General features: G+C 43.8%; 1 protein-coding gene across 2 annotated transcripts in view; it reads left to right on the top strand.

The window, feature by feature from the left end:
* EML6 (EMAP like 6) overlaps nt 1-24627 on the top strand; it is a gene marked incomplete at both ends in the record, with an annotated part of 119856 nt that extends 95229 nt beyond the window's left edge. The window contains 15 exons of one of the 2 annotated variants that reach the window (XM_080616308.1): nt 8942-9020; nt 10199-10328; nt 10952-11050; nt 12285-12305; nt 12672-12845; nt 13548-13756; nt 15202-15359; nt 16452-16566; nt 17715-17903; nt 19394-19566; nt 20163-20325; nt 21087-21190; nt 22309-22462; nt 22790-22890; nt 24603-24627. In XM_080616308.1, the coding sequence (XP_080472434.1) occupies nt 8942-9020; nt 10199-10328; nt 10952-11050; nt 12285-12305; nt 12672-12845; nt 13548-13756; nt 15202-15359; nt 16452-16566; nt 17715-17903; nt 19394-19566; nt 20163-20325; nt 21087-21190; nt 22309-22462; nt 22790-22890; nt 24603-24627 (1894 nt within the window). The remainder of the gene's footprint in view (nt 1-8941; nt 9021-10198; nt 10329-10951; nt 11051-12284; nt 12306-12671; nt 12846-13547; nt 13757-15201; nt 15360-16451; nt 16567-17714; nt 17904-19393; nt 19567-20162; nt 20326-21086; nt 21191-22308; nt 22463-22789; nt 22891-24602) is intronic. The other variant, XM_080616309.1, reaches the window with a different exon arrangement.
* Nucleotides 24628-25841: the final 1214 nt, after the last annotated feature.

Here is a 25841-nt window from a genome sequence, read left to right as displayed (position 1 = left end):
GTAGACACCTCCTCTGCAGTGAGGTTGCCTCAAGTAATAATGCCTTCCATAATAATCTCTTGATAATGACTGTGCATGAAAATAGCTTCCTGTGGCCTATCTTGAAAGAATAAGCTATCCCATAACAAGTTCTAGGCTTTAAGTCTCTATATCTTCTTTTCTTCTTACTGCCTCTATGTAATCAACAGTTTTGAACTTCATTTTAAAATAGCTTAAAAGTAATCCCTTGTAACTGGCCTTTCCATCTTTTCTCCTGAAAAGTCACAGCTATTCAGTACGTTTTTATATCTTTCAATTACAGCTACTTGGAAAGGACCTTAAGATCATGTAGTTCCAACCCCTCTGTCCCATGGGGGTCCCCCACAGAGCAGGGGAGTTGGAACTAGATGATCTTAAGGTCCTTTCAACACTAACTATTCTATGATTCTATGATTTGCAATTTGCTGCTCTGATAAATTTGTCAACAGATCCCATACTTTTCATATATGACTTGTTAGGCAAAGATAAATTTGCTTCCCTTTCTTCATCAGGTTAATATAAATTACCAGAATTTACAGTCAAACCATTATAAGCAGAAATTGCAGGGTGAAATGTAGGAAAACCTGCAGTTTCTGAGGGTGTTGTGCTGGGATAGGGCCTGAAGCTGTGAAAGGTCATTGGTTTTGGATGCAGTAAGATGTGTTGGCTACTGCAGTAGTCAATGACTTCAGTTTTTTGGCCACAGTTGTACCAATATGTGCACAATTTATGCCGAATCTCAACACTCTGAATTAGGAGTGTTTCAGGGTAAAGCTGGCTTCTCTTGTAAGACATGTGAATTAAGAGGCAAACTTTAGCTGTGCCAGATCCCATCTCTTCTGAGAATACAAAGTAATGAAGCAGCCAGTAAAGGTTTGTCTGACCATGTTCAACTCCCAAATGTTTCCTCTTTGTAATTATGCCATATGTCTGTATAAAGACCCCAGAGATTGTGCATTTGATGGGATTTGCACACTGTGAATACTCTGATAACACACTGTCTACATTTTGAAAGCCATGTTGCAAGCTGGAAGGTCCTTTAAGGTAGAAGTGAGTTCATCACAAGACCCAAAAAACTGCTGCTCTGCTTCACTGCAGAGTACAGTGAGGATCTGAGATTTGTCCCCACATTGTATTTCCATTGTGTGTCTGAGAAAAGAAAGATAGTGAGTTATTCATAGATACAGAGAGTTATCCTTGGGTATGGTGAGTTATTCATAGGCATAGTGGGTAGAACACCAGAATTAAAGAGAGGAGGTTTAAATTAAGGAAAGAAAGGAGAGAAAACCAGCCTTCCAGCCTCCAGCTCGAGCAAGAGGCAGGAATAGCAGGGGCTGTTGCTCTGAGCTGCTTCTTGGGAACAGGGACTTTAAGCTCACTATGTTTCTTTAAATAGTACTATTGAGAAGGCGAACTGGTGCTGAACAACTTGTTTCCCTCAGATAATACAAATACGCTTCAAAGGTACTATGTGACACCTAGGAGGCAGTTTTGGTTCAAGATGGCTGGTTTATTTTCCTCTATTACAGCTGCATTTCCATCTCTTTAATTTTTGTGTTTGCTAGAACAAGCTTGCAGGAATCTGCTTCCATAATATTCAGAGTGGTGACTCTGAAAAAGCACATTATCCCTCTAAAAGTAACAAATCATTGTACAATTCAGGAGGAGTTTAATCTTGAGAACTGAGATGTGCAAGTATCTGCTTGAGAGCTGGTACAAGGAGTGAGGGGAAAGCTTTGCAACAACCACCACCCTTATGGAAAGGAGTCAACAGTTTAGGTAGGACTCCCCCAGTTCATACAAAGACTTACTTTGCTGTCAAAAGAGAGGAGCCAGCAATTCTTGTCCCTTCTCTCCCCCATCATGGGAAACAGAGTAGAAGGACAGATTTGACGTAATAACACACAAGATAACTGTGACTTTGAGCAGCTGCTGTTACTACCCAGCACATGCCCTGTGCTCAGCACAATCCAGCAATATGAAACGGAAACTTGTTTTCCACTGGTTTTCTCTGGATCTCCAGAGCGTTGGGCCCCTGAGCAAACTGGGCAGAGGAATTTCATTATTATAAAGGGCAAAATACTTATATATGGCAAACTTGGGGATAATAGTAAGGTTTTTCCTTAGAAAAGAAAATGAAAGCCCTTTGTTAAATGTACTTTTCCTGTCTTGTTTATTTACATGATGAAAATAATGATGATCCTGCAAATATCTTGGACTAATGGAGGAGTTACATGGTGGATTTTACTTGCAGCACTTGAAATAAATCATGGTGTGGCATTTTTTGGGGGACTCAAGATTTACTGTCTCCATCAGCAGTTATAGCTATAGGATGGGAAAATAACAGGAAAGATGAGGCTGAGGAACAGTTCTAAAATGTCTCGTGGGTGTATCTGCTGCATTCAGTTAAGTAATTAATCGACTGTTGTTTCTCTCTCCTCTCCCCAACCTTCTTGTTCTATTTCTTCTCCCTCTCCATGTCTGTCCTCCTGCCCTCCCCATCCACCCTTACTTTTCTCTTCCATTCTGCTCCTCTGCTTGGCATCCTCTTTGCCTCTGTGGTTCAGAAGTGGGGTGCCCATGGGAGGTGCAGCAGGAGCAGTCTCATGGTGTGGGAGCTCCAGGAGCGGTGCTCCCACACTATGGGACCACTTGGTCACTTGTGGGGCTGTCCCAGGCAATCCAGGACAATTGTAAGCTCTGCTGTGTGTTATGTAGGAGTTGGGCTTTACTTCAGCAAAGGGCTAACTTCTGAACTGGGACTGGTTTAACTGGCAAAGAATTTCTATGATAAGAAGTAAAACAAGCTTGTGTGAAGACTGTATTTGTGTTACTAATACAAAAGGCAAAGATATGTTTGCATTTGCATTCTACTAACTGCTAATACATATCTTGTGTCTGCAGCTTCCATTTAGTTTGATTTGCATGACTCTACATAAACTGAAAACTCTTGTAATATACCTGGTGATGGAAAACCCTTTGGAGCAGGTTGAATGTTTAAGAAACAAAAAGCAGCATTAGCATGTTTGTCTAGATTTCTGGTTTCTTAACATACTGGCTTGTCGCACTCTCCACGAGCTGTCAGTCTCAGAGCCTGTTCCCCAGTGTGTTACTATGCATCATTTGTAATCATATGCTCTGATAAAGGGGAGAAGTTAAAGAAGGTTGAGAACTTGGATCTTCTCTCTTGAAATATTACCCTTTTGATTCTTTATTCCTTTAAAACAACATGAGCTGAGCTAAACAGGCTTTCAAAGTAGCCTCGCAAGTGGTGAGTACAGACCTTTGTACCATAAACTGAACTATTAGACATATGGTTACAAAATTTGCTCATGCATTTTTACGTGCACACTTCTGTGGGTGCAGTGTAAAAGCTTTGAATGTGAATCTGCTTTGTATTCATGTGTAGGAGGGAACTGTTCAAAATGTATCTGGGAAAACACATCTCTGGGGTGGAGAAAACAACATCGGGCTTATACCAGCAGAAACCTCCCATCTGAGAATGAGCAGCATCCTTTGGGATATTCCCTTTTACTTTCTCAACAGCACCATGTCAAGTTAATGCATCCTAAGTGTATTTGGCAGCATGCTGGTTTCATCACAGTTGTCCCCAGGGCTTGAACACATTGTGAGTGGTGTATTTGCAGTCCCTGCCAACCTGCTGAACTCAGTGTCAACCTGGCATCTCCCACGGGTCAGCACAAAGCTGGCCCAAAGGTCTGTTCCCTTTGGGGTCATGGAATTGAGGGATGCCAATACTGTCCCAGGGCACAACGTGTCACCAGCGTTTCTCTCTCTGAACTTGAGTGCTCTCTGCCCTGAGTTTGAGGTGAAATATTCAACTACTTTCGAGGGTTGTAGTCCAGGATGGATTGAGAAAGTGTGGGTTTCGGCTATGTTTTTTTATGGAGGGGAAGGATCTGCCTATTGTGTTTTACCTCCAGCCCTTTTTACCTATATGGAAAAAGTTCTCCATATACTGTTGGTGGAATATTTCTACTTATCCAGTAAGCGCAGCTTCAAAACATGTCAGAGATTATGGAAAGAATAAAAAGATGGGGAAGGCTCTTCCCCTCAAACATGATCACAAACCCTGAGAGAAGCCTAAGGAAAGAGAGGAACCTTCCAGAACACGCTGAAGTCGGACTGATTCTGCTGCCTTGGTAGTATATGGAAAGAATTCTCCTGCAGTCTCGTTACCTGAGGTGATCAAAACCTTTTTAGCTCAAAGACAGAAAGTTAGTTTTGGCCTAAAGCAGGTTACAGCATGTACCTTGTAGCTGCTTTGGGCAGTTGCTGCTGAGGGAACCTCCAGATAGCCCTGCGCCCAGTGTGTTGTCCTCTGTGCAACAGGGCCAGCCCATTTGCAACAGTTGTGTAGATAAACAGCTTTCCAAGATGCTAAACTTGTTAAAAAATAAGGGCCTTCAGATGTCATTCGGAAGTGATTACCCTCCTCACTAATCTGCTTCCCTGCTTGTTTCACAGGTGGGAACTGAACTGGAATGACATGCAAATGTAATGCCTTAACTTCCCCTACAAAACATGACTGCCCCACCATGTGCTTTGCAACACCACCTGGGTTTTTAGGTTATTTTAAAGAGTGCATCAGCATACATGTGAAATCATCAGTATTTGTGCCCATGCTGAGGCTTTTTCAGTGCTACCCCCTTAAAAAACAATTTGGATTACAATTGATGTTTCCCTCTAGTTTTGTGTCAGCTTTGCTTTGACCCACTGTATTAAAGCAGAGTGTTTCCATATTGGATACTGTTCTCTTTGGTTGTCTTGTATTATCCACAAAATGTGATGGAAAAGTAACACCAGGAAAAGGTGTCTGTTTAACTCCTGTCTATGTTGGGATGGGAAAATCCAAGGGTTTAAAATTCACAAGATCCTTTAATCCCCTCTTACAGCTCCAGTTTTGCAGCAGTTTTAGGGCACTCCATCAGCACTGCTAGGAGAAATGTACTTTGAAAAGCTGATTTTGCATTTCCACAGATGAACGGTATATATGTATATAAATCTTGGGGGTTTGTTCTGTTGCCCAAACAAACCTACGGTAGTGGGTCCTCTTCCCTCTCTTTGCACCTTGCTTTCTCTTCCTGGGAGCAGTCCTGCTCAGTTTTGTGTAGCATCCAGATCTGTTCCCTCTCCAGGTAGCTGCCATTTAAATTCACACCTTAGTTTCCCTGTCATCAGCTTCTTCTCTACCCATTTCTGCTGATCCCAGCCCATCACCTTGTCAGAGTCCATCTGTCCCTGCCCCAAGCCTCACTGTCCCTTTCATGCAGTGCTGTCTCTGAAGATCCCATTCTGTTTCCCACTGGCCTCCGAACAGAGTATTTGTGTTCTTGCCAGTTGATTACTGATGCAGACAGTGTCTGTCACCGGAGAGCAGTTATACCATGTGCTCTAAAAGCGTGAGCTGGTTATCCCTGTCCCATAGCATTTATCATAACAATTTTGGTCTGCTTTCTCCCCTTTATTTTCTGTCTAAATAAATCTGACTTTTTTACCTCCCCATGCTTTGTCCCTGTTTCCTAAGATCACATCTCTTTTCTCCCTCAAGCTGCTCCACTCTTCCATACCTTCATTCCCTCTTCCTCCATGCCCAGCTCTCGCTATGTCTGCCTGTTATTCTCTGTCCTGGTGCTGCCCCTTCACCTTACCCATGATTTAGGCTTCTCTTCCTACTCATGATTCCTGGTCATTTCGGATCACCTTCTGTTTAGGTGTGAGGTGTCTCTTTCACCCTTCTCTGTGAAGACAGTGGGTGAGGTTTGTCAGTGTAACTCTGGAGTAGTTCACTGATTTATACCCCTGCATACTTGTGGCAGCGTATTGTCAAGATAATCATTAGTAACAGGAATTTTATTTGCTGTATTCACAGTATCTAAAGAACTGAAAGCCCTTTAATGTCTTGACTATGTCTTACCTTTCCTGGAACTCATTCACCCCATAACGTAATATAAGCGCATTTATTTTAAATGACTGGAAAGAAACCGTTAATGCTTGTATTATGTTTTAACTTGCTTTCCTTTGGAGGCAGGGAATTGTCAAGTAAGTACTAACACAGAGAAAGCACAGATTGCTGTCCATGTAGAATGCAGATTGCATTGGTCAAAAGGGGGAAATACATGTCATTTGCTACAGTGCCAGTTTCTTGTCTTGACACTGCCATCTTCTGTATCAAAATCAAAATCAAGTAGATGCAGTCCCAGACTTGTTAAAAATGAAATGACTTCTTAAAATGTTAAATATTGGGTGTTGCTTTACATCTGTTTTATTAACATAATAAGGCAGTGAATGTATACATGTGTATATATATACGTGTATATGTATATATGACTGCACACAACATGGTGTCGGTGTGTACTGTGAAAACGTATATAGCAAAGTATATGTGTGTATGTGTATGCTTCCAAATGAAATCTCATGCTTACGGTAGTGATGATCAAGCATGTCACTGTGTAATGTTCTCTTATTTTCATAAAGAATCTTGCCTTGCTCTTGTCATAAACTTTAACGGATGTTAAATCTTGGGGGTTAAGAAATGTAAAGAAATGTACAAATGATCTGTTTTAAAGTTCCACTAAAACAGAAAAAAGAGCAGGTAGCATACAAGCAAATGATTTATTACTTTCATGAGCAAGGCCCTGGTAAACCTGGGCTGCAATGAAATCATGATTTGATTTTGTAAGAGCCTTAAGTTTTGTCAGAGTTTCCTCCCCCCTTCTCTGGTGACTGCACTGCTATTCGGTCCAGTTGCCACCACCACCACTTACGTAATGTGATTTTATTGACCACTTTCAGAGAAAAAAAAGGTGCTTGTTTCCCTCTGAACAAAAAAGTACAAGCTGTCCCCATGAGCAAGTTGGCCTCCCAAGGAACAATGAGGAGGCGAAATCACAGGCTGAACTAGGAGAGGCTGGGAGAGAAAACAAGCATCCATTGTGTGACGTTCTCAACTGTGCTTAGGAGGCTGTTAAGTGCCTACCAATTTCCATCCCTGTCAGGAACCTGCAAATAGACACATGGAATCACATCCTCCTGCAGTAGAAAGTGTGCAGTAAGCATGGATGTAGCTTCCTTTTTTCCTCCATCCCATAGGATGTTTAGTTCAGAGCATACCCAGGGATGGTGTTTCTGAATTTGTGGACTGGTGCACTCTTTAATTTCTGTTTTAGTTCTTACTGGCATGCTTGAACAGCATGGTTTGTGCCACAAAGGAATGACTGACGGACTCTAAAAGTGCTTGTGCATGAGTAAAGTGATCAGAAGTACACCTAAACTGTATTAAGTTTCTTACTTGGCTTTATTTGCTGCTTACAAGGGGATCAAGGTAACTCTTTCACTCTTTAATGTCACAAGATCACCTGCTAATGTACTTTGCTAGTAGTTAGTGAGTTTGTTTGTTTGCTTGAGAAGTGGGTTAGTTTGTTCACCTCCAGCTTTGTTCTGTCTTATTGAGAGCTCAGATTTTCAGGCTGCTACGATTTTCACGCTGCTTACTCCTGCAATAAGTATTCTAGCTGTGTAGCAGTAAGTGCTCTAAATGTGCGTTTTGTCACTTGTTGCCTTTAATACCTTCGCTAAAAAAATACGATTCCAGAAGAAGCAGCTCCCTTTAAGTAAAAGGAATTTCATTCTTCTGCAATTACTTTTTGCACAAATGAGAATTAATGGGAGTAAAAGCCTAAGGACAAGAACAATGTAATTTTCACAGCATTTATAATGGAGATTGCGTTCACATCTTTTGAAAATCTTAAACTGTGGAAATTCTTTCCCAATTGGAATGTTTATTAAATAAATTGAGGGCTTTTCACTTATAGAACCCCACTGTTGTTTAACCCTGTCTCCAGAACCTGCAATTGAAGTTTAAAGGCATGTTGTGAGGTGAGGTTTGTGTTATTAACAGCAGCCATCAAGTGATGTTTTGGAGAAGCATTTAACCGTAATATCTGGTTTTATTCTCTTCTCATCATCACTTCTACCCAAGACCTTTTCTAAGTGAAACATGATCAACCATGATGAAGGATGTGGGCCAGATTTCTGTGGGCTAATTTCTCCAGTCATCCAGTGCAACCCTTATGGCTCTGTTCTGCTTTGGACAGGGTTAGAATTAGCCCTCATGAACTTCTGTTAACAGAAAGGGAGAATCATTATGCTCAAATTAACACAGTGCTCATCTACAGTGGAGCAGGCCTTTGATTTTGTAAGGTCATGAACTTCCAGAGGCTGAGCTCCTGCTTCCCCTCTTGGGTCTGTGCCTCTTCTTTCTTTCTCAGAAGGATAAATAGTAGCAGCACAGGTTGTCAGTCTTTAAAGACCATTTGCACAGCTCAGATTTTGTTTCAGTGTCCCACATTTGTCTTTTTAGCTACTTCTAGCAACTGTGATTATATAAAAGTGCTTTGCTGGCCTCAGTCCCTGCTAACTTCACACGGATGAATAACTTGTGCAGTTCAAAATCTAATCATTTCATCTTTAATATGATTTTGGAGAAGGTTTTCATGAAGTCAAGTCAAGGTTTCATGATGGGGTTTCTCAGAAGCAGCAAGGTTGGGGAAAGGTCAAGTGCCAGCTGTAGAAAATCTTTTAGCTCATTTCTGAAAGCAATAATTTACTATCCTTTAGTATTCAAGGAATTCCCCATGGATTTAAGTCATGGAGTTTTTAGGAAATGGCATAAGGTGTTCTGCCACTCATCCACAAAATCAGTGTTATTTCTGCTCTTTCCATCAACATGCATATGATTGTATTCAGTTTGTTGGTCAACTCTAAAAAACCTTAGGCATTAAGCTGATAGAGTTACAGTTGGCCATTTCTTGTTGCCATACCGAACACATGCTGTGGTTTTGGAGGTTTTATTTTGCTTTCAAGCATATTGATTGTCCCATTTTGTACCTGTTTGTTTCAGGCCACCAGTTAGCAGAGCTGCTCCTCAACCCGAGAAACTGCAAAAGAACAATATCAACAAAAAAAAGAAACTGGTTGAGGTCAGGCTTTATACTTTTGCATTTGCTTTAGAAGTGCTGGGGGCAATTCATCTCTGTTTTGAGGGCAGCTGAAGTCATGGATAGGTCAAAGAGAAGAGAAAGAGATTTCTAGGAAGTGCTTTCAAACACCAGGAGATGTGATAGACACCAACCTCTGTCAGGAAGAGCCTCAGATTCAGGGTGTTAAAGCTTGCCTGCAATAGGAAGCTCTCCAAACCCACCATCTGTCTCTCAATTTGAAGGCAGGTAGACCCAGAGTACATGTGCATCCACAGCAGAGCCTGTACTCACTACATAATCCCATGGGAAATGCAGTAGAAGCTGCATGTTCACACATCAAAAATCACATGGAGGGCTTTGCAGGATGAAGTTTGCTTGTTTACTTTGGAACACATCTTTTCCCCCAAACAGCCTTTTTGAATTCCCTCACAATACGCTGAACAAGGAATATTCTGTGCTCTATGTGGGCCGTTCACAAAACTCGCTTGGGCTGCCCCTATCGTTTGAATTATGCCAAGTAAGCTGTGATTGTGTCTGGGACATGTTCATTAACTCTTGTCTTCTGGGCTACAAAAGCAGCTTTAACAACTACCCATTAACCACCACTGTTTTTCCGGAGGAAGTTTCCTCAGCAGTTGCTTATTGTATGCTGAAATTACACCTCCGATTAACGTGTTAATTGTAAAGTTACTTATAGCCTTTGCTTCTTATAAGGACTTTAAGGTCAGAATTTGGTCTGTTAAAACTTGGTAGTTTGAGAGAATGATTTTTGAAGACTCTTCAAGTAGAATTAAAAACACTTGCAAAGATCTGATGTCCTATATAGATATCAAACTGTGATGGGAAGATTAACAGATTCGGATCTGTTTTGTAAGTTGTATATATTCTGAAGGGAAATTTACAGCAGCCAGATGAATTATTAGAGAAATAGTAATATAAATGCAGTGCCTTAGTTGACCATTGAAGCATCGCATATAGTCTGTGAGAATGTCACGCCCCAATAAATGAGTAAAAGAACAGGGTTAACTGATAAACTATAGTTTAATTATATCACCTCTACAAGGTATTTGTAGCTCGTATGATTACTTTAGAACTGTGCTTATGTGGGCCAAACTCTGGGATCTCTTGTTCTTTCTTTCATTTCATTCTTCCTCTTTCTTTTTGTTTTACTTGACCAGGAGCTGGCTTTAGACCATGTTTTTGGATACAGAGGATTCGACTGTCGCAACAACCTCCATTACCTTAATGATGGTGCTGATATTATTTTCCACACAGCTGCAGCAGGCATAGTCCAAAATCTTTCTACTGGTAATTCAACTTGAAACAACACTTTGAGATGAAAAATGCTTTACAAGTAAAATGTTTCTGATTGAAAGCCTGCTGCCTTCAGAAGGAGCAGGGGCAGAGGCAGAAAAGCTGTCACATCTGATGACCTTTAAGGACTCTGGTCCTAGCATGGCCTCTGACCCACAGAGCTGGTAAGCTCAGTCCCATCTGCTCTATTTGGGCCCTTGCCCATGGGAGGATAGTGCAAAGCTCAGACTCCACAGGGCTTTGATTTACTCAGAGAGACTGGAAAGACTCCACTTCGCTTTGATTTACTGGGGAACTGGGACCCTGCACTTGCCAATTTGGCTTTTCCTTGCAGCTACAGGTTGCTACAGGATGATTCTTGCGCTGATTCCTGGTTCCCTGAACATAGCTGCTTTACCAAATATTGGTTTTCTATATATATACATGTGCTAATGGTTATGTTCATAGTGCATTTGCTAATGTTGCCCGGGAGAGAGAGCAGAGCAGCTGCTGAGGTAGTTCCATCCTCATCCATCCTTGGAAAGCACAGTATGAGTACAGCAACCGGCCGAGTATTCTTCAGTGGTGGCTTTTCCTTCAATACTGTTGTGATTAAAACCATGTTGGAATTTTACTAGGTAGTCAGAGTTTCTACCTGGAGCATACTGATGACATCCTCTGCCTAACTGTGAATCAGCACCCAAAGTATAAAAACATTGTGGCCACCAGCCAGATCGGTAGGTGACTCTCCATATAGTAATGTTTTACTCACAAATCATCAGGGGCACTGATTTATTTTGGGCTTTTCTGTGTTGGAGTTTTACCAGGACATGCCATTGCTACTGCCCTCAATCTTTTTCTTTGATTTCTAAAGACATAATCAAGCTTCAGGATTTTCCTATGATTTCAATTTCATCTGTGATTGTGAGTGACTGGATTTTAGAGTTCATTGTAGCATAATCATATTTCAGAAAGCAAACCTTGATAAACTGCACTAAATCATCTTGCTAATCTGTAGTCATGTGATTTATCGAATTCCCATTCCTTCCTGAATCCAAGGCAGTGTTTAGCAGTAAAATGCTTAGCAGTGACAATAAAACAGTCAAAATTTCCTATGCCAAAGTACAGAAGCTACACAGAAAAGGAAAGAAAAAGAGTGGAATCTCAGCAGAAGTTATGGCCCATGTAAGGGGCAGTTGTGAGACCCTATGTATTTATATGTTTAGTATTTACACAAAGAGTCTCCTTACATTCCGTAGTGGCTTTTGCAGGAGTAAACATTGCATGGGAAATGCAGGATATTTGTCAGAAGCCTTCCAAAGCATCGGTTGCCTTTCACTTAAACCTGCTTAATATAACTAACTGCATGAGAAAGAATGGTGTCATTTGAATTCATCTCATCACAAAAGGAGACCTGAGTCTGTAACTCCTGTAGTGAGCAACTTCACAGGGGGCAGGAAAATGGCACCTTGACAAAGCAGCTTTGCCACCTGCACCCAGGGCTGTCACTTCAATCTGGATGTTGAGTGAACACAAAAGTCTGTGTCTTGTCAGAGCTTCTGCTCAAAATACTGGGTTAAAAACTGACTGTAACAGCCCCCTTTTTAGTCCGTCAGTAAGAGCCCATGAAATCAGTGCTTCTGATTGTGGTTGAGTTTCTGTATGACCACAGATTCATTCCACTTTATAATGTAATAGTTTGTAAAAGCTGCATGTCTTTAGCATTTCTTTTAAAACTCAAAGTACTAAATATTGTTGCGATATTTGTGTATAAAACCCAATATACCCAAAGAAGTTCAACAATATTCCTGCTTATCTGCTTTGTTGATTTAATCCATATCCATTTTCAAACTTTTAATTTTGTTTTTCCTTCTGGTGCTGATGCTGGCACTTCAGCATTAGAAACATGACTTACTTCACCTATTGTTTTCCCTTGGTGCTTCCTCATTTGCCATTGCTCTCACAATGCAGGTGATATGACAGAATTCCCAGGTAAGGCGGATTTGTTTGTGGATTTTAGTCCAGCAGAGTTCTGTTAAAGTCTCATCTTTCCTCGTTGTATCTGTGTGAACCGCGGATACAAATGAAACATCCACAGTTTCTTTTGCATGAGACTCTTCATGAGTGTTTTGTTGTTCTTTCAGAACTTGTCTTACTTCATGAAATCCAATGATTCCCCCCGTGTTTTGCAAGCTATTATGATTATTTTTTGGTTTGGGTAGTGTTAACCTTAAAACAAACCCCCCCCAACTTCCAAGTGTCTGTTTAGGCTAAATGTTGTTAAACAATGCCTCTTTTGCACTGAAGCTTTCCAAATGCTGAATTAATTCTCTTTGAACACATCTTTTTTGCATGTAGGTACAACTCCCACAATTCATATATGGGATGCTATGAGCAAGCAAACGATTTCAATGCTGCGTTGCTTCCATACCAAAGGGGTCAACTATGTGAACTTCAGTGCAACTGGCAAACTTCTGGTTTCTGTGGGAGTTGATCCAGAGCACACCATCACAGTGTGGAGGTGGCAAGAAGGTAACTCTGGAAGAATCATCTTCCTTCGGCCTGACAGAACTGTGTATAGTTGTTTGTTTTTCCTTTCAAGACTTTGGAATAGATGGGTATTCCAGAGAACAGATTACTCTGAGTGTCGCAGCTCCTTAAGTCACAAAACCAGTTAAAGGAGATGGCAAAGTGACAGATAATGCAAACATGAAAATCAGTTTTAAATTTCTACTATAAATAAAAGTAAGTTAAGGAATAATGTTGTTTAATATAAAATTCTGTGAAATTAAGGAAATTATTTTCTTCTTCCTAAAATACTTAAACTTGAAACTTTACGCTGTAGATAGGCCTTGGGAATTCCAAAAAGGAATTAGCATCTTTGGAAATGGGGAAGAGGAGAGGGAAAGTGTCCCAGCTGCGCCCCGTGCGTTTCACCAGAGGGCAACTCATTGATGGTATTCAAAATTTCTGTGGTGTTATTTCACTGATGAAGGTGACAAACCGTGCTGTGAAGACCTAAATCTGAGCTTCCTAAAACTATCATCACATCCAGGGACCTTACATGTTGCATGAATTAAGATCTTTGATGCACCATGTGGGGGTTTGCTTAGCTTTCAGCATCTGGGACACAGTTCTCTAGTTCAGTCCCAGGTCAATTGATGTTATAAAGTCATACCAGAGCTTAACTTTGCAGGTAAATTTAACTTCATTTTTATCCTTTAATTAAAACAGGGGCTAAAGTTGCCAGCAGGGGAGGACACCTGGAGAGGATATTCGTGGTGGAGTTCCGCCCAGACTCAGACACTCAGTTTGTGTCTGTTGGGGTAAAACACATGAAGTTCTGGACGTTAGCTGGCAGTGCTTTGCTTTATAAGAAAGGAGTCATTGGTTCCATGGAAGATGCCAAAATGCAAACCATGCTTTCTGTGGCCTTCGGAGCAGTGAGTTCAAGTGACTTGCTACGTACTTTTATCACACATTGTTATTAAAGCTGCAAGTGTCAGTTTGCTTAGTTGAAATCTTGTACAGCCCACACAGTGTGAGACCATCGAGCTCTTGCTTCTTAGTTAAACTTTACATTTCAAACCGGTACACCTTTGCATCCTCATGGAAGTTTTCTAAGCAGGGTCTGGTTTCTCTGCCAGTGAATGGTTTTTATTAATGGCTGTGCTCACCTGCAGCATCAGCTGCCATGGCTTTTCTGGTTTTACTTTGCCAGTTATGTAGTGCCTCACTAGCTACCTCAGAAGAACGTGATGTTATTTTGTGGGTAGGCTCCTTTTTTTCTGCTAACAGTATTTGTACAACATATGCCAGTGATCCCACTAATGGTGCCAGTATATTCTGCTCTCCAGTATGATCATTAGGGAACCTTGCACTGTGCTTTAGATTTCATCATTAGTGAGAACAGGACATATTAACAGTTTAAAAGCAGCATTACCATGAGCCTAACTAAGGTCTGAAATAGCTTCTGCTTCATCCAGAAACCCTGCAGAAATTACCTTTGCACAGGTTGGGTGTAAATTACACAAATCACCAATTCACCCTTACTCTTAATTACCCACCCTGGACAATAGTGCTAATATGTGAAATGCAGAACTATAAAATTAGCCTCCCAAATCCTCATCTTTATGCCCAAACAAGTGAGTGTGTTGTCAAAAAATGCTTAATACCAAACATTTATTTCTCTTCAGTGGAATTATTCCAGTACAAAATAGGAGTAATGTAATGGACACTAAAGACCGCAAAAGCGATTTGAAATAAGAAGCAGAATGTAATGTCAGAACAAACAAATTGCTTCTCTGTACTTTTCAAAACCAGCAGATGAACTCAACTTGATCAGAATATGTCATTCTTCCAGGGTGCTTTTTTCTTCCTCAAGTATGTGTGATTGAATCTCACTGGCTTCCTTTTATGAGGAATTACACCATTGCTGTGGTGCATAAAGCAGGTACCAGGTTGAGTTAGTTCTGCAGTTAAGTTTATACACTTCATTTTCAACATCTGGAAGATCCTGCTTGCCAGTCACCTGTACTGGGATTCTCCCTGACACATACTCCAAGAAGAAAGCAGCATCACTTAGAATTCAGCAGTGGTAACCTGCATGGCACAGCATGTGCACAGCAAAAGAATCACATGCATCTGAAAGATCGAGATAGATGCATGAGGTGAACGTGTTCCACACACATGGTTTATAACATCCCAAAGAAACACCCTTAGAGTGCAGCCATTAAACTCATTCTCTCAATGCAGATGGTTTTAGTTCTTACAGTCATTACATAGCTGAGTTTTCTCAGGAAATTCAGTAGCTAAAAGAGTTTTAACTGAAGCTGAACAAAACTGCTGAGGTGTTTATTGTATCAGAGATTGTTGCTTTTTGTTGCAGAATAACCTTACATTTACTGGTGCCATAAATGGAGATGTCTACGTGTGGAAGGACCATTTTCTGGTCAGGCTTGTGGCAAAAGCTCACACAGGGCCAGTGTTCACAATGTACACGACCCTTCGAGATGGACTCATTGTTACAGGAGGGAAGGAGAGACCGTAAGATACAAAACCTTCCTACAGTGCACTGCTTTTCTCTCTCTCATTTTGTTTTTAATTTATCCAATACTCTAGGCATGCATAATGCTTCCCAGAGATAAAGGGCATCTCTACTGTGGCAGCTTCTATCTAAACTTGATGTAATGTGCAGAGGTATCTTAGTTAGTAAAGGACTAATAAGTAGGATACTCAAGGGTCACAGTAATGCATATTATGTTCAAAGGATGTACTGAACCTCAAACTAGCAATTGATAGGAACACCTGCATAAGCTCCTGCCAGCCTGGTAGAAGTGGGTTTTCCTTTATTTTTTAATTCTGGCAAATTACAGACAACCTCTCCCAGAGGAGGTGCTGATGAGTAAATTCTTTCATTTACTTGAAGTAACAAATTTGCCAGGCTTGTCTTGGCAACAGAGATTTGAGATTAAGTGACAAGAGAACAGTTTGGTTTTTACAAAGTAGATTCTGTTCAAAACATCAAGTGTGATGGCATTTACATTATTTACTTTCCATTACACAATAGTGAGGTGTCTTTATAGAGTCATAGAATCATGGAATGGTTTGGTTGGAAGGGACCTTAAAGCTCATTCGGTTCCAGCCCCTGCCACGGGCAGGGACACCTTCCACTAGAGCAGGTTGCTCCAAGCCCGTGTCCAACCTGGCCTTGAGCACTGCCAGGGATGGGGCAGCCACAGCTTCTCTGGGCACCCTGTGCCAGTGCCTCAGCACCCTCACAGGGAAGAGCTTCTGCCATATCTCCAACCTAAATCTCCCTTCAGTTTGAACCCATCACCTGTTGTCCTATCACTATAGTCCCTGATGTAGAGTCCCTCTCCTCATCCTTGCAGCCCCCTTCAGACATTAGAAGCTGCTCTGAGGTCTCCACGCAGTGTCTCTTCTCCAGGCTGAACAGCCCCAGTGTTCTCAGCCTGTCTTTGTACGGGAGGTGCTCCAGCCCCTGTAGATACAGTAGCAGGTGATTCAATGTATGTCTTATTTTTCAATCAGAAAAATATGGGTGGGATTTACATATGGGCTTTGTTGTAGCCTGTGCAGAGGGAGACGTGGGTAACACAGCACCCTTCTTTTCAGCACTAAAGAAGGGGGAGCTGTAAAGCTGTGGGACCAGGAGATGAAGCGGTGCCGAGCTTTCCAGCTTGAGACAGGCCAGCTCATCGAGTGTGTGCGCTCCGTCTGCAGAGGCAAAGTGAGTGAGCAGCACCCCTGCATGTTGTTCTTGGTGGAGGTTGATGGGAGACACAGAAGGGAAGACTTTTGTGGCATTATGTGAGGGGGCTTTGCCTGCCTACCCTGTGATGTGTCCTTACATGACTTTCTGAGCTCAGGAAGGGCTTTAAGCTGCATGAGGATTACGCTTCTGGCATTTGGGGCGTGCCGTTCCTCTACAGTCATCAAGGAAGCGTATGGACGTATTTCACCAGGGCAGGACTCCAGTGTCCCACCTTACTTTTCAAATGACAAAAGGAACTTAGATGCCTACCTTACAAGGTTTGCTTCCCATGAAACACGGGCACAGCTTAGGAGCTTCACTTGGACAGAAAGGATCCCAGCTTTGTTTTTTAGCTAAAGTCACAAATAGAACAAGTTGATGCTGAGAATTACCGGTTGCCTTTAAGTTTTGGTAAAGTGGAAAACAGAAATAAGTAAGTAATTTACATGCTAAAGTCACTTTTGCACATGTTTAAATAGCACTTGTTAATGTTGTGAAAGGAGTGTGTGATGATGCCGGAGTGTTACTTTGTATGACGGGTATCTGTCCAGCCTAACACCACATGAAATGGTCTCTGTCTTCATAAATCAAGTCTCAGGAATTAGACATGCTCTTTGATAACGCCACCATTGAGGAATGTTCTACATTTCTGATCAAGTAGCCATTGACCAATTTCAAACTCTATCTGTTGATGCTTTTTCCGTGTATTTACAGTTTAAACGATGACAGAGTGGCTAGAGTAGGTGCAAGGTGTTCTTCAATGGTCTAACTGAGCCTAAACCCCTATTGTTATTGCCCAACATTATACTGTTACCTCAAATGTATGAGAATCACCCTTCGCCACTTTGTATCTAAACGCTCTGCTCTGAATTAAAATCCTTATTAGCAAGATGCAAATCCACCACAGCACTCACCAGTAACACCAGAAAATGACAGCAGACGCCAAGATGTGAAAGTGTCCGTGGTTTAATCTCCTGCTTTTAAGATGCTGCATGAACAAGCAGTATAAATCAGGATGAGTTATCACAAGTGTTTCTGCAATACATTGGTATTCACTGCTATGGATCTATTCTGTCTCGTACACTGATAACCTGTCTCTTATTCTTCTTTTCACCTACAAACAGGGGAAAATTTTAGTGGGAACAAAAGATGGAGAAATCCTTGAAGTAGGGGAAAAAAATGCGGCTTCAAACTTGTTGATCGACTGTCACATGGAAGGGGAAATCTGGGGCTTAGCAACTCACCCCTCAAAAGACATATTTATCTCTGCCAGTAATGATGGAACAGCAAGAATCTGGGACCTGTCTGACAAAGTGAGTATTACTGAATTTAAAGGTATATGATAAAATATGATCATTGTATACAACCATGTGGATTTCCCGCTGTACGTATGCACCTTTGCACAGCCACGGAGGGAGAGCAGTGGGTTTCCCCGGTTTAGTGTGGTTCTTTTTATTCCCTGCTCCATGGTGGTGTGGAAGGGTGAGTCCTTGCTGAGGTAGCATTGCTGCTCCTTCCAACTGCAAGCAGTCTGCAGAGAAACACAGTTACATAGAATCCCGGAATCCCAGAATGGTTTCTATTGGAAGGGACCTTAAAGCTCCTCCACCTCCAACCCCTGCCATGGGCAGGGACACCTTCCACTAGAGCAGCTTGCTCCAAGCCCCTGTGTCCAACCTGGCCTTGAACACTGCCAGGGATGGGGCAGCCGCAGCTTCTCTGGCCACAAGTTTAAACGCCCTCATGCTGATGGAGTGTCTTGCTGTGCATGGCCTATTTTGATCCGAAAGCACAGGCTGGCATGGATTAAGGAAGGGTTTTAACTCCATGCCTAGAGACCGGCTGACACAGATTGTCCTGTCACTAATACACAGACCCTGACACTAAGCCTGCCTTGCTGGCCACATGGCTCCCTCCTCCTTAGAGACTTTCTTTAGAACCAGTCACGTTCTTCCCTTCCTTCCAGTATCTGAAGGGGGCTACAAGGATGCTGGGAAGCGACTCTTCATCAGGGACTGTAGTGACAGGACAAGGGGTAACGGGTTCAAACTGAAACAGGGGAAGTTTAGATTGGAGATAAAGAAGCTGTTCACTGAGAGGGTGGTGAGGCGCTGGCACAGGGTGCCCACAGAAGCTGTGGCTGCCCCACTCCTGGCAGTGTTGAAGGCCAGGTTGGATGCAGTGGTGTAGTCCAGGTTGTTTTTTTTTGCCAAGTCAAATTTCATACCAACAATCATTTCTAAATACAACAAATCAATTGAACATTTTAAAAACTAATGAAAAGGTTTCTGCCTGTGGGCGCCTACACAAACCTTTTCAAAATGCAGTTACCTGAGCCAACAGGGATCGTTTTTAATAGGGAAAATGAATAGATCACAAATACAGTCGGATAGGTGAAAAACGCAGGACTGTTGTAGGCTGTTCTCACACAGCAAATCAAATGGAAACCCTGCCCTGATCAGCAGCTGCAGAAGCTGCCAAAATCACTTTCACACAAAATGGGAAATTGATTTTTCTGCCTTTTCTGATAAATCATGTCCCTTCTGGTGTAAAACATGAAGTCATCCCCCAACAAGATGCAAACCCGAAACTCCCATCTAGTTACATCTCACCGCTGAAGTCTGCTCTGTGACATATGCCTGGTAGGATGTGATTTTTGATGTGAAATTTCAGGTTTATATTTAGAGGAAACTCCAACCCATTTGGTTTCAATCAGGGGCTTCCATCCCCTGTGTTTGGAAGCTTTCCCTTCTCTGGGAGTTCTCCCGGGGCAGGTTTGAGCCTCTTGCTTGTGTTAACACAGAAACTGCTGAACAAAGTGAACCTGGGCCACCCCGCGCGCTGCGCCGCGTACAGCCCCGATGGGGACATGGTTGCCATTGGCATGAAGAACGGAGAGTTCGTGGTCTTACTTGTGAACAGCCTTAAGGTCTGGGGCAAGAAGCGAGACAGGAAATCTGCCATTCAGGATATCAGGTAGGTCAGAATTGCAGCTCAAGTGCTCTAAACGCACAGCCCTGACTCAAGAAAAGGGCCGTCGAAATCCAAGCCAATGTCCAGATTCTCTATAACTCCGTATTTGTCGTGTGACAGCATGAAATGGATTTATGGGCCAACTAGTGGCTTGATATATACCTAAAGCTTGTATTTACATATACGTAAAGTTTATGTGTCTCATATACCATATCTTGCATACTGCTGGGATTAATTCAGTTATATCCACTTGGACATTGCAAGGAATTTGTGTGCTGTGGAACTGGGAATATGGGAATGAATATCACAGACGATTTTCAAATTGTAGTTCCTGTTGCTTTCTCCCAGAGGAGCAGAGTTACTCTGCACATCGTGCTGTGTGCTTTATGCATTAACACCAGTTAACTACATATGGTATCCTCCATCCTACTTATCTTTTGAGCATCAAGGTTTGGTTTGGATTCAGTCTCGCTACTTACAGAAGGTTTTTGTTGTTTTCCAGTAGAAGAAGTCTGCTCTCTCGTATTAACATGAGAAGCAAAAGAAAATCTTTCACAGAAACAGTAAATTCTATCCCCATTCCATGTTTTATTGTCCAGGATCAGCCCCGATAACAAGTTTTTGGCAGTGGGTTCACAAGAACATACTGTGGATTTCTATGATCTCACTCAAGGTACGACCCTGAACCGAATAGGCTACTGCAAAGACATTGCAAGCTTTGTCATACAGATGGACTTCTCTGCAGACAGCAGGTACATCCAGGTACGTCTTGTTTGGTTGCATTTAGTGTGGCTTCCCTGCTACCAAACACAATAACAATACAGAGGTGAGAAAGGGCAAAGGGAAGCTTTCCAAAGTTGCTCTGAACTTCAAGGTGCCTCTAAATCTCCCAAGGTAGGCCAGATAACTCGGGTTGCCTTTAGAATGTTCATAGGGCCCTATAGTCCTCTTTCTAAATGCTCAGGTCTTCCCCCTGGGTTCTGCATCTCTGCCCATAGCAACAACATAGCTCAGTTCCCTTATATTGAGGGTTAGCCTGCTACCATGAGCAGGGAAGAAAAATAACTCTATCCCAGTCAAAACCAGGCTCCTTAGAAGATTATCAATGAGCTAAAAGCAAAGTGTTGTCTCACTTCAAGGGAAAGGGTGCAACACAGAGAAAGAAATTGTGGACTATGCCAATAAAGAAACAGCCCTCCTCCTCCCCAGGATGGGGTGCCTATTATAACACATTTAATAGGTGAGGTTTCCTTCTGAAATTCCTGTGATTTACCAAAATCAGGTTGAGATAAACCAGAGTCCATAACTGAAGGGAAACCCACCAGCTATGCAGCATGTGTATGAACACCTTGCTCAGTTATCATCCCATAATAGTTATTAGTTCATACTGGATATGGTGAATTACAGCTAATTAGGGAAAAGGAAGTTTCACCTGTTGAGACTGTTACTGCTGGAAATGATACAAATGTAGACAACGATGTCTTTAGGGCAAAGTCACCAGCTTTTTCCTTTCCTGCTCTCAGGTATCAACGGGTGCCTATAAGCGTCAAGTGCACGAGGTGCCGCTAGGGAAGCAGATAACAGATCCTGCTTTAATAGAGAAGATCACATGGGCCACATGGACAAGGTAAAGCACTAAGAGCAGTGTTCTGCCTGGTTGGGGCAGGTCTAATGCAGAACGAAGGTCAGGTTGTGTAAACCAAAGGCTTGAAATGTCCCCGGGGCTTGGCAGACCTGCCAGAGCACACAGACGCTCCCCCAGAGCTCTGTCTTCCACACTCACCTCTCTACACACCTTTATAGCTGGTTGGTGTCTGTGGTCACTGTTACTGCAGTCATGCTGGGGGCTGTCAGACACCCACAGGGGCTTGTTGCCCTCATGGGGCTCTGCACCACTTCAAGCTTTGCTTTCCCTGGCACGCTGGTGTTGGTGCTACCTTATCCCACATCAACAAACACAAGCAGCATGGGAAGCATGGGAACAGGAGCTGCCTATGAAGGAAGGCGTTGTGGGTATCATTAAAATACTGACATGGGTTTATATGGGCCCCTCCCAACACGATTACAAAACTGTAATCATGTGCAAAGTGGAAGAGGCCAAAGGCAGATCTGAGATCTGAGCGGGTGGTAATAGAGGCGGTTTGAGGAGAAGGTAAGTGAGAATCCTCCTCCTCCCACTGCTCTGCTACCAAGCGTAAGGATCTGCCCCAAATTCCTTGTTTCTAAGGACTCCTGGCAGATTGTGGGAGTGGGTCCGACACATCTGACAGTAAATGTGCAGGTAAATAGGAATGATTGTGAAAGAGCTTAATCTAAGGGAAGAACAGGTATTTTAGGAAGTGTTCTACACCCAAACAAGCATCCCCTCATTCAGTAAGTGACAGCTAAGAGAACACTGCTGTCGAAAATCTCTGTGGGAGGGTCCCTGTGTGTCCTTGAGGAAAGGAGGAGACTGTAGCTGCTTGTATAAACGATGAGAGAGGTTCACAGGAGCTAAACCTCAGGCTTTATGGACAGAGAGGGTTTAGATTTAGAGGTGATCTTGTGAGTCACACAAAGATGTATTCTAGTGATGGTCTCCGTGATGAGATTGCATTCAGCACCATCATTTATAAGGAAAAGACTGTTCTAAAAGGCAGCAATTATTTATCCCTGGGCTGTGTTGCCTCTCCATGCTGTGGAACAGAGCAGCAGCGAGTGAGCCTTATGGTCTAATGCTCTTTTTTTAACTTGTTTTTGGAACAGCATTCTTGGAGACGAAGTCATTGGAATTTGGCCGCGAAACGCAGATAAAGCAGATGTCAACTGTGCATGTGTGACCCATGCTGGCCTAAACATAGTCACAGGAGACGACTTTGGGCTGGTGAAACTGTTTGATTTCCCATGCACAGAAAAGTTTGTAAGTGGATGTTTCACTCTAACCTGAACAGCTTGATCTTCCCCGTGCTCAGGCTCCTGGGTCTATGATTTTAAGGCCTCCAAATGTGGGGTCCAGCAGGCCAGCTTCAAGCAGCAATGGCTGCAGGAGCATGGGAGCTGGGTGTCCCCAGGTGAGCAGCTGCCACCCTCCAGCAGCCAGGGAGGGAGGCACACACAGCACTGAGCACCGAGCTGGGGTTACTGTGGGCTCAGAATGCTGGTGCTGCTGCGGTTTGGGCTCCACGAGGCAGCTCCGTCACCCTAGTGCCACGCTGCTGAACCAACCTGAACGTGTCCTTCCCCACAGGCCAAGCACAAGCGGTATTTCGGGCACTCTGCTCATGTCACCAACATCCGCTTTTCCCATGACGACAAGTACGTGATCAGTACGGGAGGAGACGACTGCAGGTGAGGGCCGATCTGGTCTGGAGATGACCCAAGGTGTTGTGTGTACCCTTCAGCACCAAACCCACAGCAGTGCACTGAACACGCCTCTCGGCCCATCAGCGCAGCCTGCTGATGTGTGGCAGCTTTAGCTTGACTCTCTGACTCCGGGATCAATGTATTTCATGGTCACTTGCACCCAAATCCTGCCACCTTGGCACCACTCACAAGGTGATCGCTACTGCGTAAAACAGCTCGCATTTGGGCTTCTGTGTTCAGCAGCATCTGCTTGTAGCTTCTTGGTTTGCCTCCTCCCTGTGGGCAGAGGCAGAGCAGAGCTGGTGCTGCACTGGGCAGCACCCAGCTCTGAGGCTTTGGGCACCAAGAGGTAGCAGAAGGAGCCCCAGCTGCTGGCACAGGACTCACACGTGTGCCTGAAGAACACTGAGACCACTCAAAGACAGCTGGTGGGGTGTCAGTCACACAAAAATAACTGAATAGCTCCTGCCCAGCAAAGGGAAGGGCAGGAATTCCGGCCAAACCCAGGGATGGACAGATTTAGAAAGACATTTGAAACAGCAGGAGGTGCCCGAAGTCTGAGGTGGGCTTTTCCTTCTCCTCCAAAGAAAAGGCCAGTAAAGGCACACACACAGCCACAGCCACACGTGTGACTGCAGCCAGGTTCCCCTCCGCTCTCACTCCCCACATGTTTTATTTGAGCTCCCAGTACCGCTCAGAGGACACAACTGCCGAGCAAAACAGGGAGCAGAAGGGTGAGGAATAAAAACCAAACATGGTTAAACACAGCCCGTGAGAGACTTTCAAACAGCACGAACAGAGCTAGAAAAAGTGCTGGGTTTTTCAGAACAGTGCTTTTTCTCACTGAAAACCAACCAGGTAGGAAACGAAAAGGCACAAATCCCGACAGCAGCAAGTACCAGGGAGCTGCGTTCAAGCAGCAGGTTTTTATACCTGCTTCCTCAGCAGGAAAACACCAGCCAGGGACTGCAGGATTGACTTTGCTGCTTTCCAGCAGCAGAACCCTAAATGCTGATGAACGTTTGCTGACACCAGGCTGACACCAGGAAGCCTGCAACAGACACTGGTCTAATGCTGCAGTCATTTAACCCTCACTGCGTGAGTTCTCCCACATCCACGCATCCACCCTCGTTCCTGCAGTCACGCTGGTGACTTTCCTCCCCCCCTCACCCCCATACATTTTCCACTACTTTGGGGGTTGGGGGGAGGAAAGGGGGAAGGGGAGGAGAAGGAAGTGTTTTGCTTTGGGAAAGGGGCTGTGCAGTGGGAGCAGGAAGCTCTGTCCGGTCACAAAGCAGCTGCATGGGAACAAAGGCTGCATTCACCTCAGCTCTCACCCTGCAGGACACAAGTTACATAAGCTCAGAAAAGCTCATCAGCTGCCCTGCTTTGGCCGGTGGTTATGGAGGGGATTTCTTGTTTCAGAGTGTAAGTACAGAGTAAAACAAACAACAGCGCTTCCAGGCCTGCACGGAACGCATGGGCAGGAGCCGGGTGCGATGCTGTAACTCTCCTGAGAAAGGGAGGCACATGCAGATCATTCCGGGCTCCACGCTGCTGTACCTGGCAGCTGGCTGGCAAACCCACAGTTGGAGCCATTTACGTATTTACAGACATTATGGACCCATAACGTTGTATTTAACACAGCCTCTCTCGGTGCTGCGAGCTAACCCCTCCCTCACTTCCCTCCCCTGCAGTGTGTTCGTGTGGCGCTGCCTTTGAAAGGAGCCTTCTCCTTGCTGCTGTTACTGCCACCACCCAGGGACCGGGCCAGCCTGGACAGCCACGATGCCTCGAGCCCTGTGGCTGCTGTGACCTCCACCCGATGCTGCACGGTGACACCTCCAGATTACTCATAGCATTGACTGAATGTGATCTCGCCGTTGAACAACCGATAACCCCGAGAAGGAAGGAGACATCTGAAAGGGAATCCTTTTGTAACCCGGGTAGGCCAAAGTGATGAGCAGTTCACTCACAAAGCTGCTTTTGCCTAATACTGTGTTATCTAAGCCGTGTCTGGGAAGGGAGCACACGGAGGAAACGCTGGGCCCTTTAATTTGCATCATTTCAAAATGTATGGCTTGATTTGGTCAAGAAAAGGGGTGGGTTTTTAACCACCTGCTGAAAACTCACCTCTGGTGCACTGAGTAAAGCGGCAGGCTTTGAACAGGCGTGCTGGGGTCACACTTCAGCTGTCAGCGAGCGAAGGAGCAAAGTTATCATTTTTTTAAGTCCATCTTCTTTTTAAATAGACATATTTGGCAAATTTTTCTATCCATGAAGTGCCTTTGAATAGTTTTCTATTAGTATGGGCTACAGCCTTGCCTCCCACCCCTTGCTTTCAACATACGGTGCTATAACTTTCACACAGAGGAGGGCTAACCATCACCACCTTTTCCAGCTGTGTACTTACTTCCATTGTCCCCGTTCTCTGCTTTGGGCTTCAACACCTTCACAAGTGAATTCCAAAAGGTTTGTGACAGAGGCAGCTCTGTGCTGTTCTGAGGACAAACCCCTGATGGCATTACACCCCTTGGTAAGCTGTTCACAACGGGCGTGATGGTAGCGCGACTACAGCCACAATGTGAAGCTTGACTCAAATGGTGAGTAGAAGGGGAGAGGCTTGGTTAAAGATGCCAACAGTGAGGAAGCCGCTTCCCACGTTCTCATACACTCCCTGTCTATGGGAAACTGTGCTTTAGAGGTAACTGCTTCCACAGGCAGGGGCCATCCACTGTATTAATGGTGTGGAAGCCTCTGAGTCACTGCTGCCCATTCCTCCTGTGCTGGGGGCAATTCCTGCAGGCATCCCAAGGAATGCCTGGCACTGCCCATGTGCAGCAGCGCCTGCTGCCTATGAGCAGAACAGAAACCCCTCCCATAGCAGGACATTCACCTGTCCTTGGGAAGAGCAGCCCCTGTGCTCATTTGGACTC

This window comes from Psittacula echo (genome assembly GCF_963264785.1).
Source record: "Psittacula echo genome assembly, chromosome: 4".
NCBI classification, from domain to species: Eukaryota; Metazoa; Chordata; class Aves; order Psittaciformes; family Psittacidae; genus Psittacula; species Psittacula echo.
Note: the sequence above shows the minus strand (reverse complement) of the source record. Positions and strands in the feature narration are given on the sequence as shown.